A 22,853-nucleotide genomic window follows, 5' to 3' on the forward strand; every position below is an offset into this window, starting at 1 on the left:
CAAACAAGCAAAAAGACTTTCTTAAGCAGTTAATAAAGTTCAGTGACATCCTCCGTCCTATCTATATATTGTAGGTTTTTAAGAAAGTGTGCAAAAAAAACCCAAAAAAAAACCCAAAAAAAGCAAAACAAAAAAAAGAAAGTAACTGTGCAATTGGATGAGACATAAATTCATTCTTCAAGAAAAATTGGGTTGAAGTCCACATGGTTCAGCTTCACTGCCTGATGACAAACTCTGTCACTTCGATCTGACTATGTGGACCTGGCATTAGAAACGACCCAGAGGAAGAATGATAGAAGAAGAAGGAGAAGGAGAAGGAGAAGGAGAAGGAGAAGGAGAAGGAGGAGGAGGAGGAGGAGAAGGAGGAGGAGGAGGAGGAGGAGGAGGAGGAGGAGGAGGAGGAGGAGGAAGAGAAGAAGAAGAAGAAGAAGAAGAAGCAGAAGAAGAAGAAGAAGAAGAAGAAGAAAGAAGAAGAAGAAGAAGAGAAAGAAGAAGGAGGAGGAGGAGGAGATCTTTGATAATACTATGTTTTTCTAGAAACATTTAGTTGGAATCCTTGATGCCTAGTTGAAGTCTAAGTCCCAGTCATCTAAACAAATTTATTTAAGCAATAGATGGATTAAGCATCTACAAAGCTTGTTAGCACTCTGTAATGTCAGGATAAAGACTCTTTAGAACTAAAATTCTAGAAAAAAAGAAAAAAATGGAGGGCTGCGATTTTATTCCTCTGATAAATAAAATGTTTGACATTTCTAAAATTTCACATTTCAACTTAATAAATAAAATATAGTAAGAGTTTTATTAAACTAGGAACTAGTGATTGATCTAGAATACTCCTAAGAACACATACAGAGATGGCATGCCAATAATTCTATCCATTCTTACCAATTTTCAGAAGATATTTAAATTTTTAAAGCTGGAATTTGGCAATATTCTCTTCCTTAGCAAGAATTAAATCAATTTAATGGCATAGGGTGAATGTTTTAAAAGGAACTTGGCAGAATAAATTATTCCATCAAATTACTGTCAGTCTTTTTTTTTTCCTTCTTCTTCTTCTTCTTCTTCTAACACTGTGTCCAAAAGAAGATTATTATTTACAGTTTGATAAAAGTCCTGGACAGCAGAATAGATAAGAAAAGACTGCCTCTCAAATAAATAAGTACAGAGCCATTATTCTTAACCAAAAGCAAGACCAAATTTTAAGGAGAAAACATCCTAAGTAAAATGAATAAACAAAACAAAACACCCATTGGGTCATATTTAAGTGTTACCCGTGTGAGTTCATTTAATAATATTCAATACCCCTTTAGTAACATGCAATATTATTTTCACATGGATTACAAGTGCTATCTAATACAAGAGGGTTCAATAACTGAAATGATCAGAAAACATAATGAGAAAGAATTTCAAACAAAGGAATAAAGTTTATGAGCTAACATGGGCAGGATCATATTCAATGCAAGGCCCCTGAGAAAACCCTTCCCAGTATGCAGGATATTCATTTGCTTTTATATTACTATCTTTCAGTAAAATAGACATCCAACAAAACACACCTCAATGCTTGGAACATTAACAACATAAGAACCAACATAAACTAGATATTCATCCAAAGTTACCCCCCATACATCTGAAGGTGGATATTATAATCTCTGCTTTGCTTGATTTCATCCTGATACTCCACTGTAACTGCTCATCTCTATAATATAACATCAAAGAGAGGTAAAGACACTGGAAGGTTTCTGCAGGAAAATCTCTTCCTTCTGCCCATTTGCCCTGCCCCCCTCTACTCTTTCATTTAGGGAAAAAGGTACTTGGCATTTGACATAACACATAATGTTTACACAAGAGTTAACCATTTTTAGAACAAACTGCATGTTTTTTTTTTCCTGGAAATCCCTAAGTTGCCAATGATTCAACCAATATAAGCATTCATTTTAATGTCCTTTTATGTATTACAGATATTATACTTTCTTTCTTTCCTTTCTTCCTTCCTTCCTTCTGTCCTTCCTTCTCTGTTTCCTTCCTTCTCCTTCCTTCCTTCCTTCCTTCCTTCCTTCCTTCCTTCCTTCCTTCCTTCCTTCCTTCCTCCTTCCTTCCTTCCTTCCTTCCTTCCTTCCTTCCTTCCTTCCTTCCTTCCTTCCTTCCAGTTTGGACACTGCTCATTGAGTCAGACTTCTGCTTTGCATTTGATGAGTGTAATGCCCCTTCCCAGGCAAGGAAGGAAGAACAGCTCTAAACAGCAGCTGTCAATGGCAGAATCATTGTACAACCAGGCACTTGGTGTTACAAATTGGCAAGTGTCATTGTAAAGTGCCAACAGGAAGAGTAAATTGTTCCCAGTTTTGTTTCTCTGACCTGTTCCCTGTCAACTAGGATGCTTGGACAGAATCTTCTTCTCTCCCCGTCACTATATCAGTAGGGTAAAAGCATTTACTTAATCATAAAAAGAAAAATCAGGCTAGAACTACGTAAGAGCTATGTGACTTTTCCCACATTGGCATAAAACCAAATAAAAATTAAAAAAGCAGGTCTGGTCATTAAGTCATAATTAAAATGAGCATGTAAGCAGAAACATTACCTTATATTATTGCAAAAACACAGGATCAGATAAAAGCAGCAAAAAAATGTTCCAGCCAGCCTTGGTAGCCAGGAAATTCTTTTTAAAGGTGTTTCCTTTTTGGGCTTTCCCAATTTGTACTCAGTAATAAAATTAGGGACTTGATGTGATGATCTAAACATTCACTTTTGATAAATAAGTAAGTAAATATTCCCTTTCTGTGTGTCTATGATGTGATTCAAAATAGAATACAAAATTTCCAACCCATCATAAGCAGTTTGATAAACTGTCACAAAACTCATTCTGTCATAATTGCAACAGTGTACTTAAAATACGCACAAGTAGGAAAGTAAAAAAATAAAACCCATTTAAGATCTCTGTATAGAGCAGATTGAAAGCAGGGAGCACCGACAGTTTTGAAGTGGTCTTGCGTACTACACATTCCATTCCTTGTGTACCATTTAGCTTAAAAAAAAAAAAAAATTACATGCACTCTCACATCCACAAACGCACTCGACCCCAGGCTTACGTATCAAAAAGGAACTTACACAATTTCATCGTTCTGGAATTCGAGCTCTCCACAAGTGTCCTCAAAGTCCTCCCCTCCACCTCTGGCAGTCCCTTCGATGGTTTTATAGGGAACGATAACATTTCCTCGAGCTCCAGATGTTCGCAATACCTTCACCTCCATAATGCCAATGCTCTCACTCACGTGAGTCACGGGCTCCTCAAAAGTAAAGATGCCAGCGTGGTCATCGTCAAAAATCGTCACGGTGGCGGTGGAGGGAGATCCCAGGCAAGCGAGCGCAGAAACATGATTGGCTTCCAGGATGCCGTCTTCTGAGGCCTCAGAAGATACTTTAACATTGCTCAAGTGCACAAGGAAATTCTCATCCTCCTCAAAGATGTCATCATCGATGATGCCAACTCTGATTTCCTTCTGGGTCTCACCTGGCTTAAAGACCACAGTTCCTTCAGTAAATTCATAATCAGAGCCAGCGTTGGCCGTGCCATCCTCTGTTCTGAAGTCAACAAACACAGTGTTAGTCAAATCGCCACCTCTGCGGATAATGGTCAGGGCTACAGTCCCACAGTTCTCCAGACACTGATAGGTCCCTTGTTCAAAGAAGATCTTACTCACGGGGTCATTTTCAGCCACTTCAGTGTTGACCTCATGCATGCTGACAGCCTTCCTTGCCTGGTCAGCTGCGTGCCTCTTTAAAATGTTGCCAGCTCCAGTCATCAGGCGAGTAGCTTGGATGCGGTAAAATGCTCGGCTTTTCTGCTGCTGACTTAGGACTTGGTAGTTAGCTAATTCAATCAATTGCTCTATTTCTTTCTCCGGATGCTTCTGCTTGAGCTCCTTCAGAATCCTAGCCATTTCTCGCCTCGCCTCTTCATCATCTTGGTCCCTCTCATCAACCTCCAGAACCAGAGCACCATCTAAGAAATTGTCAACGTGGGAATTGACCACTTTCCCATCCATTTCAATTTCAGTCTTGGAAGATGGCCTGTCTCCTTCGTGCTCGATGATCATTCCCCTCTGCTTGCCGGCCCGATACCTCTTGTAGACATACTTGTAAAACAGCAGCCTCCTATCTGCCACCCAAGCGAACACAACACAGATAGGAAAGAAGAAGAAAGTAAGCAAACCTTCCCAGACTTCCACGACCCCAGGAGAGATGACAGACAAAATAATGTAAAGCCACGTATAGGCAAAGATGCTCCAGGCTGCTGTCACGAAGAACACACGCAAATGCTTAATCTTCCTTGTCTCTCCATCTGGGACCACATAAACACAAAGCGCGATGATGATGAACATGTTGAATGCAGCACTTCCCACAATGGTGCTGGGACCTAGGTCTCCTGCAGTGAAGTTATGGCCACATACTTCAATTACTGAAAGGAGAATCTCTGGAGCAGAAGATCCCAGGGCCATCAAGGTTAGATTGGAAACAGTCTCATTCCAGATCCTCACAGTGGTCTTGGTGGTCTCTCCATTGGGTTTCTTTATGGTTATTTCTTTTTCTTGAGATGTGATGACTTCTATAGAGGACATGAACCGGTCAGCAATGATAGAGACTCCGAGAAACATGTAGACCATGGCCACAAAATACACAGTAGCTCTGGCAATTTTGTCTCCAAAGGAAGGGTCTTGGGGCTCCCAAATGGGTAAAATCACCCCCTTCTTACAATAATATGAGCCAGTACACTCGCCGGTTTCATTGCCTTCTCCTTCCATTTCTGTCTCTGCACTTATAAGGTCCACGTGGGAAAATAAGAGAGCCACAACGGCTAACAGATGACATCCCATTGAAAAGGTAGGTAATAGTCTTAACTGCAGCATGTTGTACAATGGTAGACCTCCAAGTGTCCCAACCTACTGGTAAAAATAAGATGGAGGGAGGGTGGGGGAAAAAAATCACATCATCAGAACCAGATCCAAAGCATGACCAATTACTTTTTTTTTTTTTACTTTTGCCAATGATTTGCTTATATTTGACTACCATAACATCTATGGTGAGTCATTATTCCAAGTATCCATAGGTGATTAAGCAATCCTTTGCAAAATGTACAACTCAATCTCTCCGCTTGTCGGTTTTGTACATGTAATCTCCATTCACTGAGAAATGTACACAATTGACTTACTGGAAATGAAAAGTTCAATTATAGCCTTGTCTTGTTAAATATATAGTTATGGATTCTAAGAGCCAATAAGGAAAAAAAAAAAAAACCCTTCTGATGCATCAAATAATCTTCTCCTTGTTGCTAATACAGATTTTCTTTTACATTTTGATCAGTACAATCACCTCCCAGAAACTGTTAAATTACCAAAACCCCTTTATTAAGATCGATGCTTTAAAGTTCAGACCTTAAAATCTTAACCAACACAAGACCTCTTGATGATCTTAAACTCTGGAGCAGACCTTATACTGCATGTTTTGAAATCACACCCTATTGCTCCAAACTTCCTTGGAAACACAGAGATACCTACAAACATCTCTGCAAAGTCAATTGTAGTTGTACTTGGGGGCGGGGGGGGGGGGGAGTCTGCTGTAATGCAATCTTTACACACATTAAGTACAGTTTTTAAAAGAATAATTTGATGAGAGCACATTTCCTCCTGATTTTCAGCAAGCCCCGTACTCCTGATAGGTTAGCAGCTGGGCCTCTGGTTGCTGAAGCACAGCTCTTCGCATCTGGGTACAGATCTCGCTGTAGAGTCTGCAGGCTGTCCACAGCAGGATGGGAAATAAAGCCCGGGTCTAGTTGTGTGTTAAGACTCTTGTCCGGCAGGCTGTGAAATCAGCTTCACCAGCCGTAAAATGTTCCTTCTCAGTGTTGATGTCATCCTTTCCATGGTCATTCTAAAACACTTATTAGTTCTACAGAGGGTTCAAGTGACTAAAAAATACAGGAGCAATAATTTCATCCGCATCAGCTCATGTGGCAGGACAGCAGTGACCACAAAGTATCCATATGATGAAGGGCTGTGGGCAATTAGAGATACCGAAACAGAGTCACTGAGCCACACAAAGCTTGGTAAACAAAGCAAAGTGGGGGACTGAAAAACCATGGCTCTACATTCACCCACCAGCTTGGGCAAAACTCCACTCAGACCATACATCTCTTCTGCCTCTCAGGCTTGGTAAGGTGCTGACGTACAGGAGGGTCTTCTCCACGTCAGGGTGACTCTGGCCTGGAAGGCCAGTTATGACATCAGCTAAAGTGGTGGCAAGAAGAGGCCCTGAGTCAGAACATAGCCTTGAGGCCTGATAAAACGTGAACAATGGAGCTAGAAGGGAGCCTTCCATTGTCTGGGGCAGTCTCAGAGCCACCCACACATTCACCTGCATTCTCCGGCCCATGTATGCGGCTGATGGCATAGAGTGGAAATTCACCAGGGCCCAGAAGAACCCCCTGGCCCAGCACATTCTGGCAGACCTCAAAGAGCCCACTATAACCTAAAGCCCCCTTTATCTCATCACTATTGGGAGATAAGCGTTGACATTTTTCCCAAACTAACACACAGCAGAGGGTTGTGAGGGGAGAATGACATTCCACATAAAAGGCTGAGAAATACAAAGAGTGTATCTTCAAAATATGCAAGGTTCATGGTCAGTGATTCTACCGATTCAATCATTACAGGGCTTAGGTGAGATCATCGCTTAAAACAAGGAGACACTGAAGCAACCTCCAAGACTCATGGAAGAGCTAGTTCTAATTCTATGATGCAGCCATTTATTCCACAAATATTTATAAGTGCCACCTAACTACATGTTTTAGGACCACCTGCTAGCTCTCTTCTAAGTCCTAATTGTGCATCAAAGAATTAAAACAAACAAAAAGGGCAGCTCCAGTGGCTCAGGGGTTTAGTGCCGCCTTCTGCCCAGGGCGTGATCCTGGAGTCCACATGTCGGGCTCCCTGCATGGAGCCGGCTTCTCCCTCTGCCTGTGTCTCTGCCTCTCTCTCTGTGTCTCTCATGAATAAATAAATAAAATCTTTAAAAAATAAATAAATAAATAAATAAATAAATAAATAAATAAATAAATAAAACAAAAACCACAGTCCTGTCCTTGCAGACCATATATTCTATTGGGGAGGAAACAAACAAATAAGTATAAATTTCAGATATTAAAAAGTGCTAGAGGGGTGGGGGCAGAAAGTAATGTAAGTAAGACAGGGAGTCTGTGCGTGTACACACGTGGCATGCATGATTTTATACTGGATGGTTAAGGAAGGCCTCTCTGATAAGGTGAAACTGGAGCATAATCCTAAATGAAGTAGGAAACCAAGAATCGTGGCTTCCACACAGAGTTAGGAGGGTCAGTAGCAAAAGTCCCATGGAAAGTTTCCCACAGGCTGGCTTTTATCTTATGGATTAGAGACTCAAATAGACAAGCATTGACAGCTGTGATGTAATATGTGAGCTGGCACGTTCCTAGAGATGGTTGCCCTTCACCTGACAGTTTTTTTAGCAATCACCTGCCACCTCTCCCTGACATACTCTCAGGGAAATCTCTTAAATCAGCCAAAAAAAAAAAAAAAGCCTTGCTCTGACCCATATCTCAAAGTTGTTCTTAGCCAAAAGGGCACATATGTTTAAGAAAGGATGCATCTCTAAAAATTTCTATCAGAGAAAAAAAAAAAAAGGGAAAGGTTTGTGAGGTTAACTCCAAAACATCACAATTACATTCAAAAGGTGGTAATATTACAATTTGTGAAATCAGTGGACATAAAACACTGATACAGATTTTTGGCAATGGAGCAACTAGAATGAACTCTCTGGACTTCAGTTTCTTTCTCTATTAAATTAATACCAAATTCAACTGTTTGGGAGGATGTGGAACAGATAACATCTGAATGAGAGTTCCTTCTTCATTCTTTGGTTACAGGATCTTTTCTCTATCATCAGATTTAAGCAGATCCACCTGGCCCTCTGCACTGTCTCCTCAAAACTATATTTCCATAAAATTAAGCAGGAAATAGAGGCTGGCTGTTAATATGTTGTTCTGCCATGTGGCTTTTTTTTTTTTTTTTAATTCATGATAGAGAGAAAGAGAGAGAGAGAGAGAGGCAGAGGGAGAAGCAGGCTCCATACCGGGAGCCTGACACAGGACTCGATCCCGGGAGTGCAGGATCGTGCCCTAGGCCAAAGGCAGGCACTAAACCACTGAGCCACCCAGGAATCCCCATCCACTTGGCTTTTTTACATTCTGCCCTGATCTACTGTACCCTGTAACAAGGGGTAGGCTGGTTTTCATGGTGCCTTCAAATCAATTCTCACATCTCGGGTCAGTTCTTGCTTAGCAACATCCATTACATCATCCAAATGAGCTTTCAGCACAGTATTAAGAATACCCAGATTGTCTTCTGCTCACTATTTATTTTGAAACAAACAGACAACCCCAGCACCTAGAGATTACAGTTGTGAATGGCATTGATGAGGCAGGGTGAAAAGATATTCATCTGAAAAAGCCCAGACCCCAGCATTGAAAGGAGAGGTCAAAGGAATGAACCATACACCTGCAAGACAGATTTTTATCAAACTGCCTCCATAAAGAGTGAGGAAGAGCCCTCACTGCAGAGGGAGTCCTAAAGAGTAGTCAGGCAGCAGAGCTCTGGGTTCCTTGTGGGAAGCCACAGCCAGTTTTGACCACCAAGGAGGACCTGACTTGGAGAGAAAAAATCCGTTTGGCATTCCTGTCAGTCCAGCGCACAAGGTAGCATAATCTCATTCTACTGATTGGCAGCTGAGGTTATTCAGAGGAACTCCTTGACTCATCAGGACCTGGAATTCCCTTCAATGTAATTCTTGCTGACTGAAAGCATCAAAGCCAAGCAATTAATCTGTTTCTAAGGCAACTTTAAAGCAACCATAAGTTCTCATCCACTCCTGAGACAAGCACTTTCAAATGCTTTTAGACAAAGAGATGATGCCAGAAGACGACTTTCCTTATCTGACCTTCCATCTAGGGGGCAAATTACCGCCCTGATACCACCCAACCTCAGGCCAACCGACCATGACTACACGTTACTAGGGAGCTCTGTCTCCATGTTGACTCTCTGCTATCACCTTTTTCTTTTTTCTTCTCAAAGAGAGCATTTCCTCTTTGTTACTTAGTAAATTGGGACAGGTCCTCTAGAGTACAGGCAGAGAGAGGTCATATAAGGGGCTCACACCGGTTGAACGTATGAGACTACAGTCAGAGAATCCTGTGCCACGTCAGAAAACAGTCACCTCATTCATCAAAGGAAGCCCCTCGGGTAATGGTCAGGCAATGTGGCCAAAAGCAGAAAGGTGAGTTTCAGATTTAAAATAGCGAAGAAGTTATTGAAAAGTCATGAGATGTCATCCATGGCCCTTTCTCCTACTTTGTTTTTCTATGTAGAACTTATTACTGTTTATGTGTTAATATAATTTATGTAATGGTTCTATTTATTGCCTTTCTTTCTCTGATAGACATAAACTCTGTATAGGTGGAGATTTTTGTCTCTCTTGTTCATTGATGGATCTCCAGTTCCTAGAGCAGAATCTGGCACATAAAAGATACGTGGCACCTGCTTATTGAATGAATAAAATAGTCCTCATGGGGTCATGTGCTGATTCACCAAATCTCTGAAGGTAAATCAGAATCTGGGAGCTCTGACTAGGCATTTGCATTTAAAAATGTGCCCTGTGTGAAGCGGATGCCCCTAAAATGAGCAGAGGCCAATATCACACTACACTGAAAAGCCAATATCGGTATTGGGTGGAGGAGAGGAAATGTGATACAGGCTCATAGGCAGAGAACCTCAGGCTGGAAGAACTGGCCTCCAGCATAGAGGAACTGGGGCTCTGACACTTTCCCCGGCACCTGGGGATGGGTCTTCCTACATGAGCCCTGGCTGGCTGATTTCTTTTGTAATGCCAAGTTCATCTGCTCTGTTGAGAGGGTCCTGATATTTTGGACATCCTCAATTAAGCATCTCTTCTCCTTTCAGAACAATAAAAAGACATCTGGTCAAGCACCAACCAAAAATCAGCTCCATTACAGATGCCTCATAAAAGGGAAAGTGCATCAAGAATTTAAATTTAAATAAATTAACTCTGCACACTGGCATGGAAATATAAGAGAAAGAAAGCTGGAGAATAAAGAGAGTCTTTCAATACTAAATAAATAGAGAGGAATTCAAAGGGAAGCTGCTCTGCTAATCTTGGGCCAGGACCGTCCTTGGATTCATTTTGCCAGTGCCAAGGGCGGAGTAAGGGCCCCCCTTATTGTCATAAATGCCAAATTCTGACAATAATGACCAAAACCACTGACTGAGCACATGCTTTGTCCCAGGTGCTTTACTGACTGCTTTGCATTCACTGTCCCTGACCTTTCTGACAATATTGCAAGGAGGTATTATCATTCTCATTTTACAAATGAGAAAAATAAATGATTTGTAAAAGTAAACTAGCTGAAGTTGTACAAACATAAGTGAACTGGGATTTTAATCCAGGCACTTTGTCTTAATTATACCATCGTGCTTTCCAAAATGGCAGCATTTTTTGTTTGGTTTCACTACCTAGGTGAACAGTACTGTTCTCTGGTTAGCAAAGAACTCCCTACTTAGTGAGGAATAACATTTCCATGCTGCCCTCCTTTCCCCCTGAATAAATGTATGTCGTTGTTTGCACTATCTTAACAAGAGCCTTCATGCTTGCCTCTCCTGTCTCGTCCCTCCCCACCCTCTGGAGTAAGGGCTTCGTAAGCCTTCTTATTCCTCACGTAGCGAGGGAAAGATGATCCATTTGGGGGATCATCAGCTAAAATCTGAGGTCTGAAATCACACCAAAGCCATGTAATAATCTCAAGGTTTTTCCATTTGGTCAGGAGAAAAAGAAAATAGAGAAAGAAATCCTAGCAGTGAGCAGGCAAAACTAAAATACAAGATGGGTGGAGCTGGGGAGAATGACACTGAATTTTAGCACAACAAGTTAATACTTTAATAACAATAAACCAGTATTTTCTCAAGAATTTCAATGCAGCTCACAAATTTGCTGTCCTAGGGCCAATACTTTTTATTTTATTCTATTTTATTTTAATTTTTAAACCAGTAAGTAATCCAAAGCTACAGGAAAACAACACATTCATTCATGGTTTTGTCTGCCAAGCTTTTCTTAGCCACTCCCATATGCCAGATATTGTGTTAAAAAGATGAATAAGATAATATCCTCCAAGAAGCTCACATTCTACAGAGGTATTACAAAAGTCAAGTGTGAATCTCCTTTCTGGAACAGAACTCTTTCATTACTAGAGAATCACAGTAAAGGAGAGGCTTTCCAGGCATTCAGACAGTGAGATAGATCATGGATGCACCTTGACACCCTCAGAGCAGACTGCCTCGTTCCCAGGTTAATGCACCTGAGCTCCTGGATTAATACAACCAGGTTTCTAGAAACCGCAGATTGCTCAGCCTACTGTTCCACCACCTAAGGTTTCTAAGCGTAGTGAACTCCTGGAAGCAAGGCCTTGGAGCACCTTGATTGTACCCTGCAAATCTTTCAGAGGCCTCATGATGGACAACAATAACTATTTCAGATAATAATTTGTTCACCATCCACCCTGAAGAGAAAGAGCAGCCTCTGATGTCCAACCTTACACACTAGTAGCAAAAAATGAGGTCATATGCGTGCCTTTATATCTGGGTCACCGAAAACGATTTACTACCTAAAAATATTTTCCACACTAGCTTGTTGACGTTTCACCTTAAGAAATGTGTTTCTGAGTGAAGCACAGCCCTCTCTGTATTTCTGGCTCTAGAGAGTGGACCAGTCATTTATTCATTGAGCATGCACTGTGTGTGTATATGTGCAAAGCACCAAAGCCAGCACTATGGGGATTACAGAGATAATTGCACCTGCACCAGATGAACTGACAGTCTTCAAGCAACTCAAACAGTTAGCTAGAAAGAGTGAGAGGACATTCTAGAAGGAAAGAATGGTGTGCATAAGGCATAGAGCGCTGCTGCTTCCATTTAAGTTCACCCACAAAACACTTGGGAAATTCATTAATATCCAGATAACTGGGTGCCATCACCAGATGTACAGTATCTCTAAAGAGAAAACCCAAATTTGAACTTTAGCAAGCACCCAGCTGATTTGATAGAGGCAGTCTTGGCACCACCCCTTAGGGCACCGGAATAAAGGGCAGAACTAGGTAGGGAGTAGAACCAGCAGGGAGTCTTCTGAGCAAACACAGATTGCAGAGCAAAGCACTTAGGTGAGGTACTGGATAGCAGTGCCTAAAAATTAGAGGATAGTGTTTCTTGCAATATCAGTAAAATGTTGATGTGAAATAACAGATCAAAAGAGCTTTCTTTCTCACAGATTAGGACTGCAGATAGCATCAAAATATAGAACCCCTTAGTGAATCAAGGGGGAAGCAGAAGAGATCTAGACAATGGAGAAGATAGGAGATCTCATGGGCCCCCAAAGAGGAGGTTAAAGCATTGGGAGTAACTTATATCTACTTCATAATTTTGCCAAGGGTCTGGCAAATTGAACACTAATAAAAAATAAATTTATTATTTAAAAAAGGAAAAAAATGTAAACAAACAAACAGACAAAAAAAAATTTTTGCCAAGGGTTAGTTCTGCTCTCTTTAAATAGAAACATCTAAGGATTGCTAGGACACTACACCAACATGTGACAAAGATCCAGGATAAATGGAAGCCTTTGGAGACCTTCCATCCAAGTTCCATGCACAAGTCCTGAATAGAGTAGACAATATGTAGAAATAGAAACCCCAAACCTGAATCCTTGGGTGGTGTGGAAAGTTGTGCTTTTGAAATTATAGGGTCTTTACGTGCATCACCCTTCCCTCTCTTTACCTCAGCTCAAGGGTAAATTTTGTTGTCGCTTTTGCATTCTAGTCTGCCTCTTGGGACTAGGGCTGTTTAATACAGAATCTAATTTCAACCTATGTGATAGGAACATCCAGCATGTTTTTGTTTTTTTTTAATCTTTTTTTACCAAGGAAAATGCTGGTTATGTGAGCAGAGGCTGGTGAATTTCATCAGCTTTTTCCCTGAGTCATTAAACTTCATCTTCAAGTAGATTGCTTTTCAAGAGATGGAACCCTATCAACTTGAAGTTTGAGTCTTTTAAATTTTCCTGCATAGTGTTAAATCACAGTCCTTAAAAGAATAAGATGCTCTTAAGAAAAGCAGAAGAAGGAAGTAAAAAGAAATATTTTTATTTTTTAAAAGATTTTTTACTTATTTACTTATGAGAGACACATAGAGAGAGGCAAAGGGAGAAGCAGGCTCCCTATGGGGAGTCCAATGTGAAATTCAATCCCAGGACCCTGGGATCATGCCCTGAGCCAAAGGCAGACGCTCAACCACTGAGCCACCTGGAACCCAAGAAATATTTTTTAAAACTCGAGTTGATAGATGCTCATGTAATGGTGACCCTTCATCAATATTCTGTGCTACAATTTTCTAAAGTTTCTGACAATCTACACAGTGACATGGCTTTAAAACCAGGTGTATATGTATATAGAACAAGTAAAGTTTTTTTTTTTAAAGATTTTATTTATTTATTCATGATAGATGGAGAGAGAGAGAGAGAGAGAGAGAGGGAGAGAGAGGCAGAGAGACACAGGCAGAGGGAGAAGCAGGCTCTATGCAGGGAGCCCGACATGGGACTTGATCCTGGGACTCCAGGATCGCGCCCTGGGCCAAAGGCAGGTGCTAAACCGCTGAGCCACCCAGGGATCCCCCAAGTAAAGTTTTTAAAATGGAAGCAGCTTACAAAGGAAGTAGCCAAATTTTAGTATTTAGAGGAATAAATTGAATAGCTTATGGGAAAACATGAAACTTTTACACAAATCCCTGAGCAGAGTTTATGAAACACACAGTTTCTCCATGAGATAAAGCATCTAGTGAATATGTCCTTTACACCAATCCCTTTACACGTATATTTGAAGAATTGTTTAAATATTGGCTGAAGGGTTACGGTTTTAATGTTAGTAACTATGCCAAGACCATTATGTTATGGTTTTCTTGTGATAGGCCAGGACTGGAGAAAAGCCAGTGGGGAAGATTGGAGAAAAAAAAGTCAGTGGAAGAAGAAATGCCAATCATCTGATTATTTAATTAGCAAGTGAAGAGAGTAACTTCTGCCTTTTAAGCAAGAAATGTTTTCATCAGTATCAATGACTTATGCAAGAACATTCATTCACTCATTCATTCAACAAACCCTAAATGTCTATTACGTGTCTGGAGTGGGAGAGGCACTGGGGCTAGAGCCATGAAGTAAACAGACAAATCTCTCCCCTTCTGGAATGTATTATGCAGCAGGGAAGACAGATGACAGACGTTAATTTAAATTATTTCGAAAAGAAACATAATTATTAACTCTAATAAATGTTGTAAAGGCAAAACACTGCCCTACAAGAGTAACTAATGGAGGACCTGACCTCCTAGGGTATTAGGGAAAGCTTTGCTTAAAGAAATAACATGTGAGCTAAAAATTAAGATAGTCAGCAGGAAGCCAGGCAAAAGATGGTTGGGTTGCCAGGTCTTGGGTTAAACTTTTTGCAATTCACTTTCTGTGTAATGGTGATACTCACAGACCTTCTAAGATATGCTGGGAGATGAGATCATGTTTAGAAAATACTCAAAGCCAAAACCAGGGGGAGGAGCACCTGGGTGGCTCAATTGGTTCCCGACTCTTGATTTCCGCTTAGGTCATGATCTCAGGGTTGTGGGATCCAGCCTCACAACAGGCTCCTTTCTCAGCGTGGAGTCAGCTTAAAACTCTCTCTCTCCCTCTCTCTCTCTCTCTCTCTCTGCTCCTCCCCCTGCTTATGCAAGCTCTTGTGTGCTCTCTTTCTTAAATAAATAAATAAATAAATAAATAAATAAATAAATAAATAAATAAATCTATCTTAAAAAAGGAAAACAGTCAAATGGCTTCTGTAATTTTTTTGACTTGCCCCTCTGAGGTCACAATCACGTAATTGCAGTTAATTTCATTGTACCACTCTGCTGGGGGCAATGAGGTGGGAAAAAGGATCATTGGTCTGGGAGCCAAAAGAAATGAGTGCTGGTCTCAGTTCTCCAGGACCATTTTTTTTTATTATTATTAATAATTTATTGTCAGTAAGAAAGACTGGCTAATGGTAGTTTTTCAGTAAAAACCTTTACAAGACCATTGCATCACAAATATACAGACACTATAAAAACTGTTTCATGATGGTTTTGATTTCCTGTGGCACTGGACATGGCATTTGCCCTTTCTCAGACTAACCTGTAAAACTGGGGAATTTTGCTAACAATAGGAAACTGTGATACCCTAATCCCTTGCTTTGACATTCAAGGTCATCATCATAATACAGCACATGTCTATGTTGCCAGGGTTACTGTTCCTGGTAGTCAACTAAGCTACTAAATAAAAATTACCCAAATATGCACCATGTTTTCCTTTCTCATGCTTTTCTACCTGCCTTCCATGATCCATCTTAAATTTCCAATTTCTCTTTATAAAACTGTTTTTATTACCAGGAAGGCCCCTGACAGCCATCTAACTTTGCCCCTACCCCCTTTCCCCAACACGAAAACTCAGGCCACGATAATTTAAAAGACTTTTTCAAAGCCACACATCTCAAATTTGACAGAGTTTGGCTCTAACACAAGGTCTTAGATTCTAGGCCACCTCTCTTCGCAGGACACCAACCCCAACTGCTAGGATTCTTCAAGCTCACTGATTTTGCCTTTGCATCTCTCACAATCTAGCAGTGTGTCGGGAGTTGGCAAACTACAGTCAACAGGTCAAATGTAGCCTGCCGCATATTTTTATGGGGCCCATTTCATTAAATTTTTTTTTTACTTTTTTAAATAACTAAAGCAACAAAAAAAGAATGTGTCATGATGTGAAAATTATAGGATGTTCAAATTTCAGTGTCAATAAATAATATCTTAGGGCACACAGCATGCCCATTCATTTAAGTATTGTCAATGGATGCTTTCATGCTACAACAGCAGTGTCGAATAATTGTGACAGGCGCTGTGGTCCACAAAGCCAAAAATGTTTACTATGTGGCCATTTGAAAAACAGTTTTGTGACCTGTGGTATATGTCATTATGTATGTCCTTATCTTCCTCCTCTCCATGGCAACCTCCCACAATCAGCATGTACATGTAAAGGCACACAGGCAGAGACAGAGACTCACTATTCATCTCAAGGAATAAGAGCAAATCTTTACTGAGCACTCACATGCCAGAAACCCTTCCCAATGTTTTACAAGTATTAATGTATTATGCCTCACAAAAACCCCAGATGGCTTCTTACCGTTATCATTTCCATTTGATAGATGAGCAGAATGAAGCAGAGGGAAGCACCTAGCATGATGTTAGATATACCATTTGTTGAATTCAAATAAATATTATGACTGTCATGATATGCCTATTGACCTGAGAGAACTTTAGCCTGACTATTCTAGGGTTCCTCATTCTGTTGGTCAATACCCTCAACCTAGAAGGAAAAGTCATCATTGTCTTTCTACCTTGGGGAATCATTAAGAGACATCCAGGGACTCCTGAGGCCAGAAATCACAGATACATTTCTGGAGGCCTTCTACAGGATCAGACAAAAAAGGAAGATGTGACTTTGGTGACATGGCCTCAGAGCCCTAGATATGAATTCAATCTGCTCCTATTTCCCTCTCAAAAGTCATTTACTTTCTATGACCTTCATTTGCTCATTTGTTTAAAAAGAACCATTTGATCTCTGCTGTGATCCCTTCTAGAGAAAGCTGTGGTTCTAAGCAGCAAGAGCACGAAGAAGGAGAAGCTAATCCTAAAAGGGGCTGTTAACAGTTGCAGGACCAGGAGAGAAGAGGCAGTGAGGAGGTAGGGGAAAAAGAGCCATCAACTCTGCCCAGCACCAATTCATAAATTTCAGCTTCAGGGAGCTCCCATCCCCCAACATCTGGCAGGTGGATTATTTTGGAAGAGTGGCTTGGAACTTCTGAGAGGCATTTGATATGACTTAGCACCTCCCCAAACTCTATCCTTTCACTCCTGCCGGATGCCGTTCACTTTAGAGGCTCTACCATGGTCTATGCAGGAAGTTTAGGTTTGTGGGAAGGGTAAGCAGTTGAATTCTCTAAACTTGCTGTTAGGACTAGGTGCTATACATCGAGCAGGGCAGAGCCACAGCTGGCCCTGGGTCCTGTGCTTTATGAGGAGCAGGAAAAGTTCAAAGTTCAAGAAGCTCAAGAGAGAAAGCACCAGAGCCATTCAGTGCCAAAAAAAAAAAAAAAAAGGAGGGGGAGCGGAACAAAAACCACCTGTAACAGCCCAGAAAACATAACCATCAAATTTAAGAGTGGTCTATCCTTTGTCTGACCTCTCAGACTCTTACAGTGTCTCTCTTTAAAGGCCATGCTGGAAATTCATCCTGAATTTTGTAAAATACACATGTGCAGTGGCTTATGCTATCATTTGTTCCAGATCCACTGTTCCCATGGCATGGTTCTGACTGGGACACACAGCTGATTTTAAAAGTCTAGAAATGGCCCTAACATTGCCCCAGGGTTGTGCTTGGCATAAATTAGCTGGGTCTGGTTTACATGTTTCAAAAATGGCTAGGCTGTATTTATGTTATTTTATTTATTTTTGAGAGAGACAGTGCATGTGTGTGCATGGTGGGGAGGGGCAGAAGAGAGTCTCAAGCAGATTCTGAGCATGAAGCCCCACTCGGGGTTGAACGCGGGGCTCTGTCCCAGGACCCTGAGATCATGACCTGAGCTGAAACCAAGAGTCGAATGCTTAACAACTGTGCCATCCAGGGCTTTATTTATTTCAGAAGCCCTTTTCACTCTTTAAAAATGAACTAAAATGCCTCCTCCATGAAGTCTCTTCCAATATTCTCTTCTTCCTTTCAACTCTACAGCATTTTGCTCATTAGACAATTGTAGCAATATTTCTCCATTGGCCCAGCATTTAGGTGTTCTAGACCATGACATCCTGAAGAATAGAGAACGTGGCACAATGAAAGTAGCTTGTGAACAGCATCAAAAACTGGTACTATCACCTATTAACTCTCGAATAAGTTATTTAACTGAGCCACTGTCTTCATCTTTAAATCATAATAAGGATGCTTCCTTGCAGGGCACTTATGAGCATTAAATGAGAAAACACATTCAGAGTGCCTAGATTGGCCCTGGGCATACAATGAGCACTCAGGAGCTGTCAAATAACTCCTCTTCATCATCTGCATTGTCTGAAAAGCCCAGCACAGTGCCTTGCATACAGTTAGTGCTCAATAAATGTCACAGTTGTGCTGGAGTAAATTGCTGAATCACCCTCTTGGCTGTCTGATTTCATTTCACTTTAGATCCAATGAAGAAACTATTAATTATTTTTGACTTCACGTGTAATGACACCTAAGTGATTCTTTTCTTTAAATTAAGATGAATTTTAATATTTAAATTTATTTTTCTATGTCTACTGTATACACAAGCAGCCATTTGTCTGAACTGGCATCGCATGTGCGTTTTATAGGGTACTGGTATGAATATTCCAAGATGACATATAGTAGAAGCCATTCAAGATTTTAGGGATATAATTGGGGAACATTCACACTGGGGAACATAATTTGCCCCTTCTCAGAGGAATTCAAGAGGCTAAGTTTTCCAGAAAGGATCAGATTTTTTATATTTTTGCTGTGCCAGAAGTAAAATTTCAGCATGGAAGTGTATGTTGTCTCTGCCTGGCTACTCTCTACTCCCCCACAGCGGCCCTGTTCCTGGGCAGGCAGGTCCCTCACACTTCCCCACCAGAAGGAGCCACTGAGGGCACAAACAGGGCACCAACCTAGTTTCAAACTACTTTCACTTCTCCTGTACCTTCCTGTGTTTCAGGCCCTCAAGACTTTTCTGTCAGCTGACCTGATAAACCAATACAAGTTGACGAATGAACAGATGTCAGTGGTTTATAAGAATTCAGGGTGGCTCTTTCCTACCTGGTGTCATTGTATTTTGTTAAAGATCTACCAGATAGAATGACTTTATTCAAGCGAATGTCTAATAGTGAGAATTTCTGATCTTATGTTGGTAAATGGATAAATGCTTCCAATCCAAGGATGTTTTGCCCACCCCCGCCCCCACCAGATCACTTTAGAGGCGGCTGCCTAAAATGTACTTGCCTTTGACCACACACACATTTCCTTCATTTTCTCTTTCCCTATGTCCTCCTCTTCCTCTTGAAATTGGCTAGAAAGTTTCAGGTAAAGAGGGGGCACCTGAATGGCTCAGTGGTTGAGCGATCTTGTGCAGGGCATGATCCTGGGGTCCTGGGATCAAGTTCCGCATCAGGCTCCCCGCAGGGAGCCTGCTTCTCCCTCTGCCTATGCCTCTGCCCTCTGCCTCTTCTGTGTGTCTCATGAATAAAGAAATAAAATCTTTAAAAAAGAAAAAAAAAAGTTTTTCAGGTAAAGAGCAACTGTGATTCTCTTGAACCTCTGTCTATCTTGTTAGGTACCATACTCTCTTCGCTACGCAGATCAAAGGACAATCAGAGATGTGGATATAAAACATTTAGAGTTCAATCAGAGTTGTCAGCAAGGAGTCTACACAAAACACTTGAGGCAGTGAGGGCTGCAAGCAACTGTCTTCCAAGTTGAGCCAACACACTGGAAGAAGGCACCCGATCTCCTCATTTGTATTCTGAGCTGCTCTTGATGAAAACATGCCAGCGAGAGTAGTTTACCCCACAAGTCTCCAGTTCAGAAAGTAGGTTTCTGATTTACAAACCTTACTGAAAACCTAATTATTAATTAGCTTAAGTCTTCAAAATATGTGTCGTATAAAATATATTTTGTGGTGTGTGTGTGTGTGTGTGCATGAGAGCCTGGGGAGGGAGGCAGTGAGAGAGAGAGAGAGAAAGAAAGAGAGATGGAGAGACATAGACACACAGGGAAAGAGGTATCTTTTGGAAGAGAAAGAAAGAAAACTGAAAATCATCTCACTGCATTTAATGAGGCCCCACCGGACTAGCTCCGAGTCCAAATCAAAATCTCAGAGGCCAACTCTGAAAGCTCACATTTCCCAAATCTATTCCATCCCAATGGGTCAGAAAGCATCTGACATTTACTTCCACTAAATCTCAAGTATGTCTCCAGGGGATAGACATCCCTTTGTTCAGAGAGAAAACGGGAAACGGGTAGTTTCAGGAACCCACTGGCTCGGTTAGCCACAAGTATTACTGGGATTAGAACCCAAGTGATAGACAGCTAAGGGAACTGTGAGTGATGTGAGCTGTAATTCTTAAATCTAGGGAAAGTCAGGGAGAATATTTGCCACAAGAGGGAGCAGGAGAATTTGATCAGATGGGAGACTATCTGGTATAGGTTATGGTGAGGGAGGGCTCTAAGTATGAGGTATGGACAATACTAGAAGATGTTCTGGCAAGAGACATCTATCCCTTGTGAGGAAAAAAAAAAAGCAGGAGGGATGAAAGGAGCAACAAGAAGAGAAAGATTGCAACACGTTGATCCCTAAATTCTCAGCAAATGTAAAGCAACAATTTAATTTTTGGTTCAAAATAACAAACATCCACACTGCAAAAATATAAAACATACAAGGTAGAGCTCTACCACACTCTTTTAATCGTATATTTCTTATTTCAGATTTAATTTTTATTTCAACTTGCACCTGGTTTATTTCCATGCTGATGGGGTAGACTGCTTGCTACCTACCTTTATGATATGCTCCCTCTACCTGAAGACATCATGCAGAAAGGGCTCCTCTCACTGAACTGCAACACGAAAATCAGATGGCAAAGTTCTAAAATGCACTTACTTTGGGGGAAACATATCCATGACCTAAATGAATGCTTTAACTTGCTTTAAAGCAGGACTGCAACCTCATTGGATCTGCAGAGCTTTTATCATTATTTATTTTTTCAAAGAAACAGATTAAATACTGAGAGGGAAGAAACCATGAGTTTACTTTGCAAGATAAATAAAAGTCTATTTTTGTCTGATAAAAAACATGTTAAATATAGCTTGCTAACAAAATGCTGAAGCTCTCTTGGAATTTTTTTTTTCAAAACATAGTAAGCTTCAAAGAGCAATTAATGTAATTTCTGCATACAGTCCTGACTACACCTTATCTTCCTTCCAGTGAAAGCACTGCTATCACTCTCTTCCCCTTCATGGTCAACAAAATGGTTAGCTAGCTCTTAATCCAAAATGATATAGCAGAAATCATTAAATAGTCATGATAAAATAAATAGAAAGATAGATGGATAGGTAGGTGGGTAAATATATAGACAGACAGACAGATACAAAGCACAGCCTTCATATTCTTTTAATTCATCACTCTCCTCTTCAGCCTTATTAAGCTTTCAAGACAGAGTAAATTAAGTCTGATTGTCGTGGACCCTTGCATCCTCTGCAACCCTTGCATAGCTCAACAGTCAATAATCGTTTACCTCTATCCAGTTCCTTATTTCCCTAGTAATTAATCATTCCATATTCAATGCAAGACAATAGCCATTTTAGGGGGAAAAAAATCAGGGCTCTTTTTTTTAGTAGGTGGGAAAAATCTTAGCAAAATAGCCACCAGAATCAAATGGAATTCTTCAAGCAGGCGGAATTTGTAAAATGAAAACCATTTAAGAAAACACATCTTGCTCCTTGATGAAGTGAGTGGGTCTTCCCCCACCTTCTCACTCAGAGGCCCCAAAGATGGAGCTAGCTCTCCCTTCCTTCCTCCTTTCACACCAGCCTAAGCAGCCAATTAAGCAAGTTTAGAAAACCCATAGAGCTAAATCCAAACGACACAGGATTTGAAAGAGGAACCTAAAAGCGATCGCCCTTATTCTGGTTTTGTTTTCTTATCTGAAATGAATTAAACATCTAGATACATTTCCACCCGCTTTTCCCGACTTGCTGCAGGAGTAGCTTTGAGAAAGAGAAAACATGTAAGTGTGTGTGTGTGCGCGCGCGCGCGTGTGTGTGTGTGTGTGTGTGTGTGTGTGTGAGTGTGTGTTTAGGGGGGCGTGGGTGGGAGGTATACTTGCAGAATCCCCTCCTGGTTGCTCCCCGTTTCCCCATTTCCCTTAGCAAATCTTCACAGAGATGCTGGATTGTGGGTGTTCAATTGCTCATATTTGGAGATACTCAAAGCTATGCCTTTAACCAGATCTGATCAGAATCTCCACCTACTCTGCTAGCTCCTCCATGATCTGGATGCCAGCACTGTCTTTACCACATCTGTCATTTTTTAAAAAGCTTCTTCCACTACACCTCCTACTGATATCCTTTTTTCTCTTTTTAGTCTTTACACCTCCAGCAGGACAAAGTTTGTATTGTTATAGTCACAACCACTAGTGGCTGACTAGCAGGAGAGATACAGAGCGCCAGCAAGGGAGCCAGGCTAAGGGGGGGTTAAACAGATACCCAGTGCAAAGCATGACTTTATTTCCAATGACTGCGGACACCATGCACTATTGCTCTCTTCCAAAAAAAAAAAAAAATTCTTTGTTAAATTTGATCACTCTGCTTTCAACCCAACCGCTGCCACTTTGTCTGGAGAGGGAAATACAAATTGCCAGCCCCAGTCATTCATCAAATAGTCAACAGAATCCTGGGGGGGGGGGGGGGGGGACGGATTTTTAAAATCCAGGATGCACACATACTGTATTTTTAAAAGCATCAGCTGGGCAGATTTGGTTTCTTTAGCCGAATGTCCACCCATAAGACCTCCCTGTTCTTCATTAAGGAGGAGCCAAGAAGGATATCCTCACATC

The 22,853-nt window shown here is 41.0% G+C and overlaps 1 protein-coding gene across 20 annotated transcripts in view; it reads right to left on the bottom strand.

The window, feature by feature from the left end:
* SLC8A1 (solute carrier family 8 member A1) overlaps positions 1-22,853 on the bottom strand; it is a 376,683-nt gene that overhangs the window by 297,973 nt on the left and 55,857 nt on the right. For 15 of the 20 annotated variants that reach the window (XM_049095820.1, XM_049095819.1, XM_025454073.3 and 12 more), the window contains exon 2: positions 3,106-4,937. In XM_049095820.1, coding sequence (XP_048951777.1) covers positions 3,106-4,904 — 1,799 coding nt within the window. In that variant the 5' untranslated portion in view covers positions 4,905-4,937. Of the gene's footprint in view, positions 1-3,105; positions 4,941-22,853 lie in introns of all 20 variants that reach the window. The other 5 variants (XM_049095818.1, XM_025454079.3, XM_035700409.2 and 2 more) reach the window with 1 other exon arrangement.

This window comes from Canis lupus, chromosome 17 (genome assembly GCF_003254725.2).
Source record: "Canis lupus dingo isolate Sandy chromosome 17, ASM325472v2, whole genome shotgun sequence".
Classification (NCBI taxonomy): domain Eukaryota; kingdom Metazoa; phylum Chordata; class Mammalia; order Carnivora; family Canidae; genus Canis; species Canis lupus.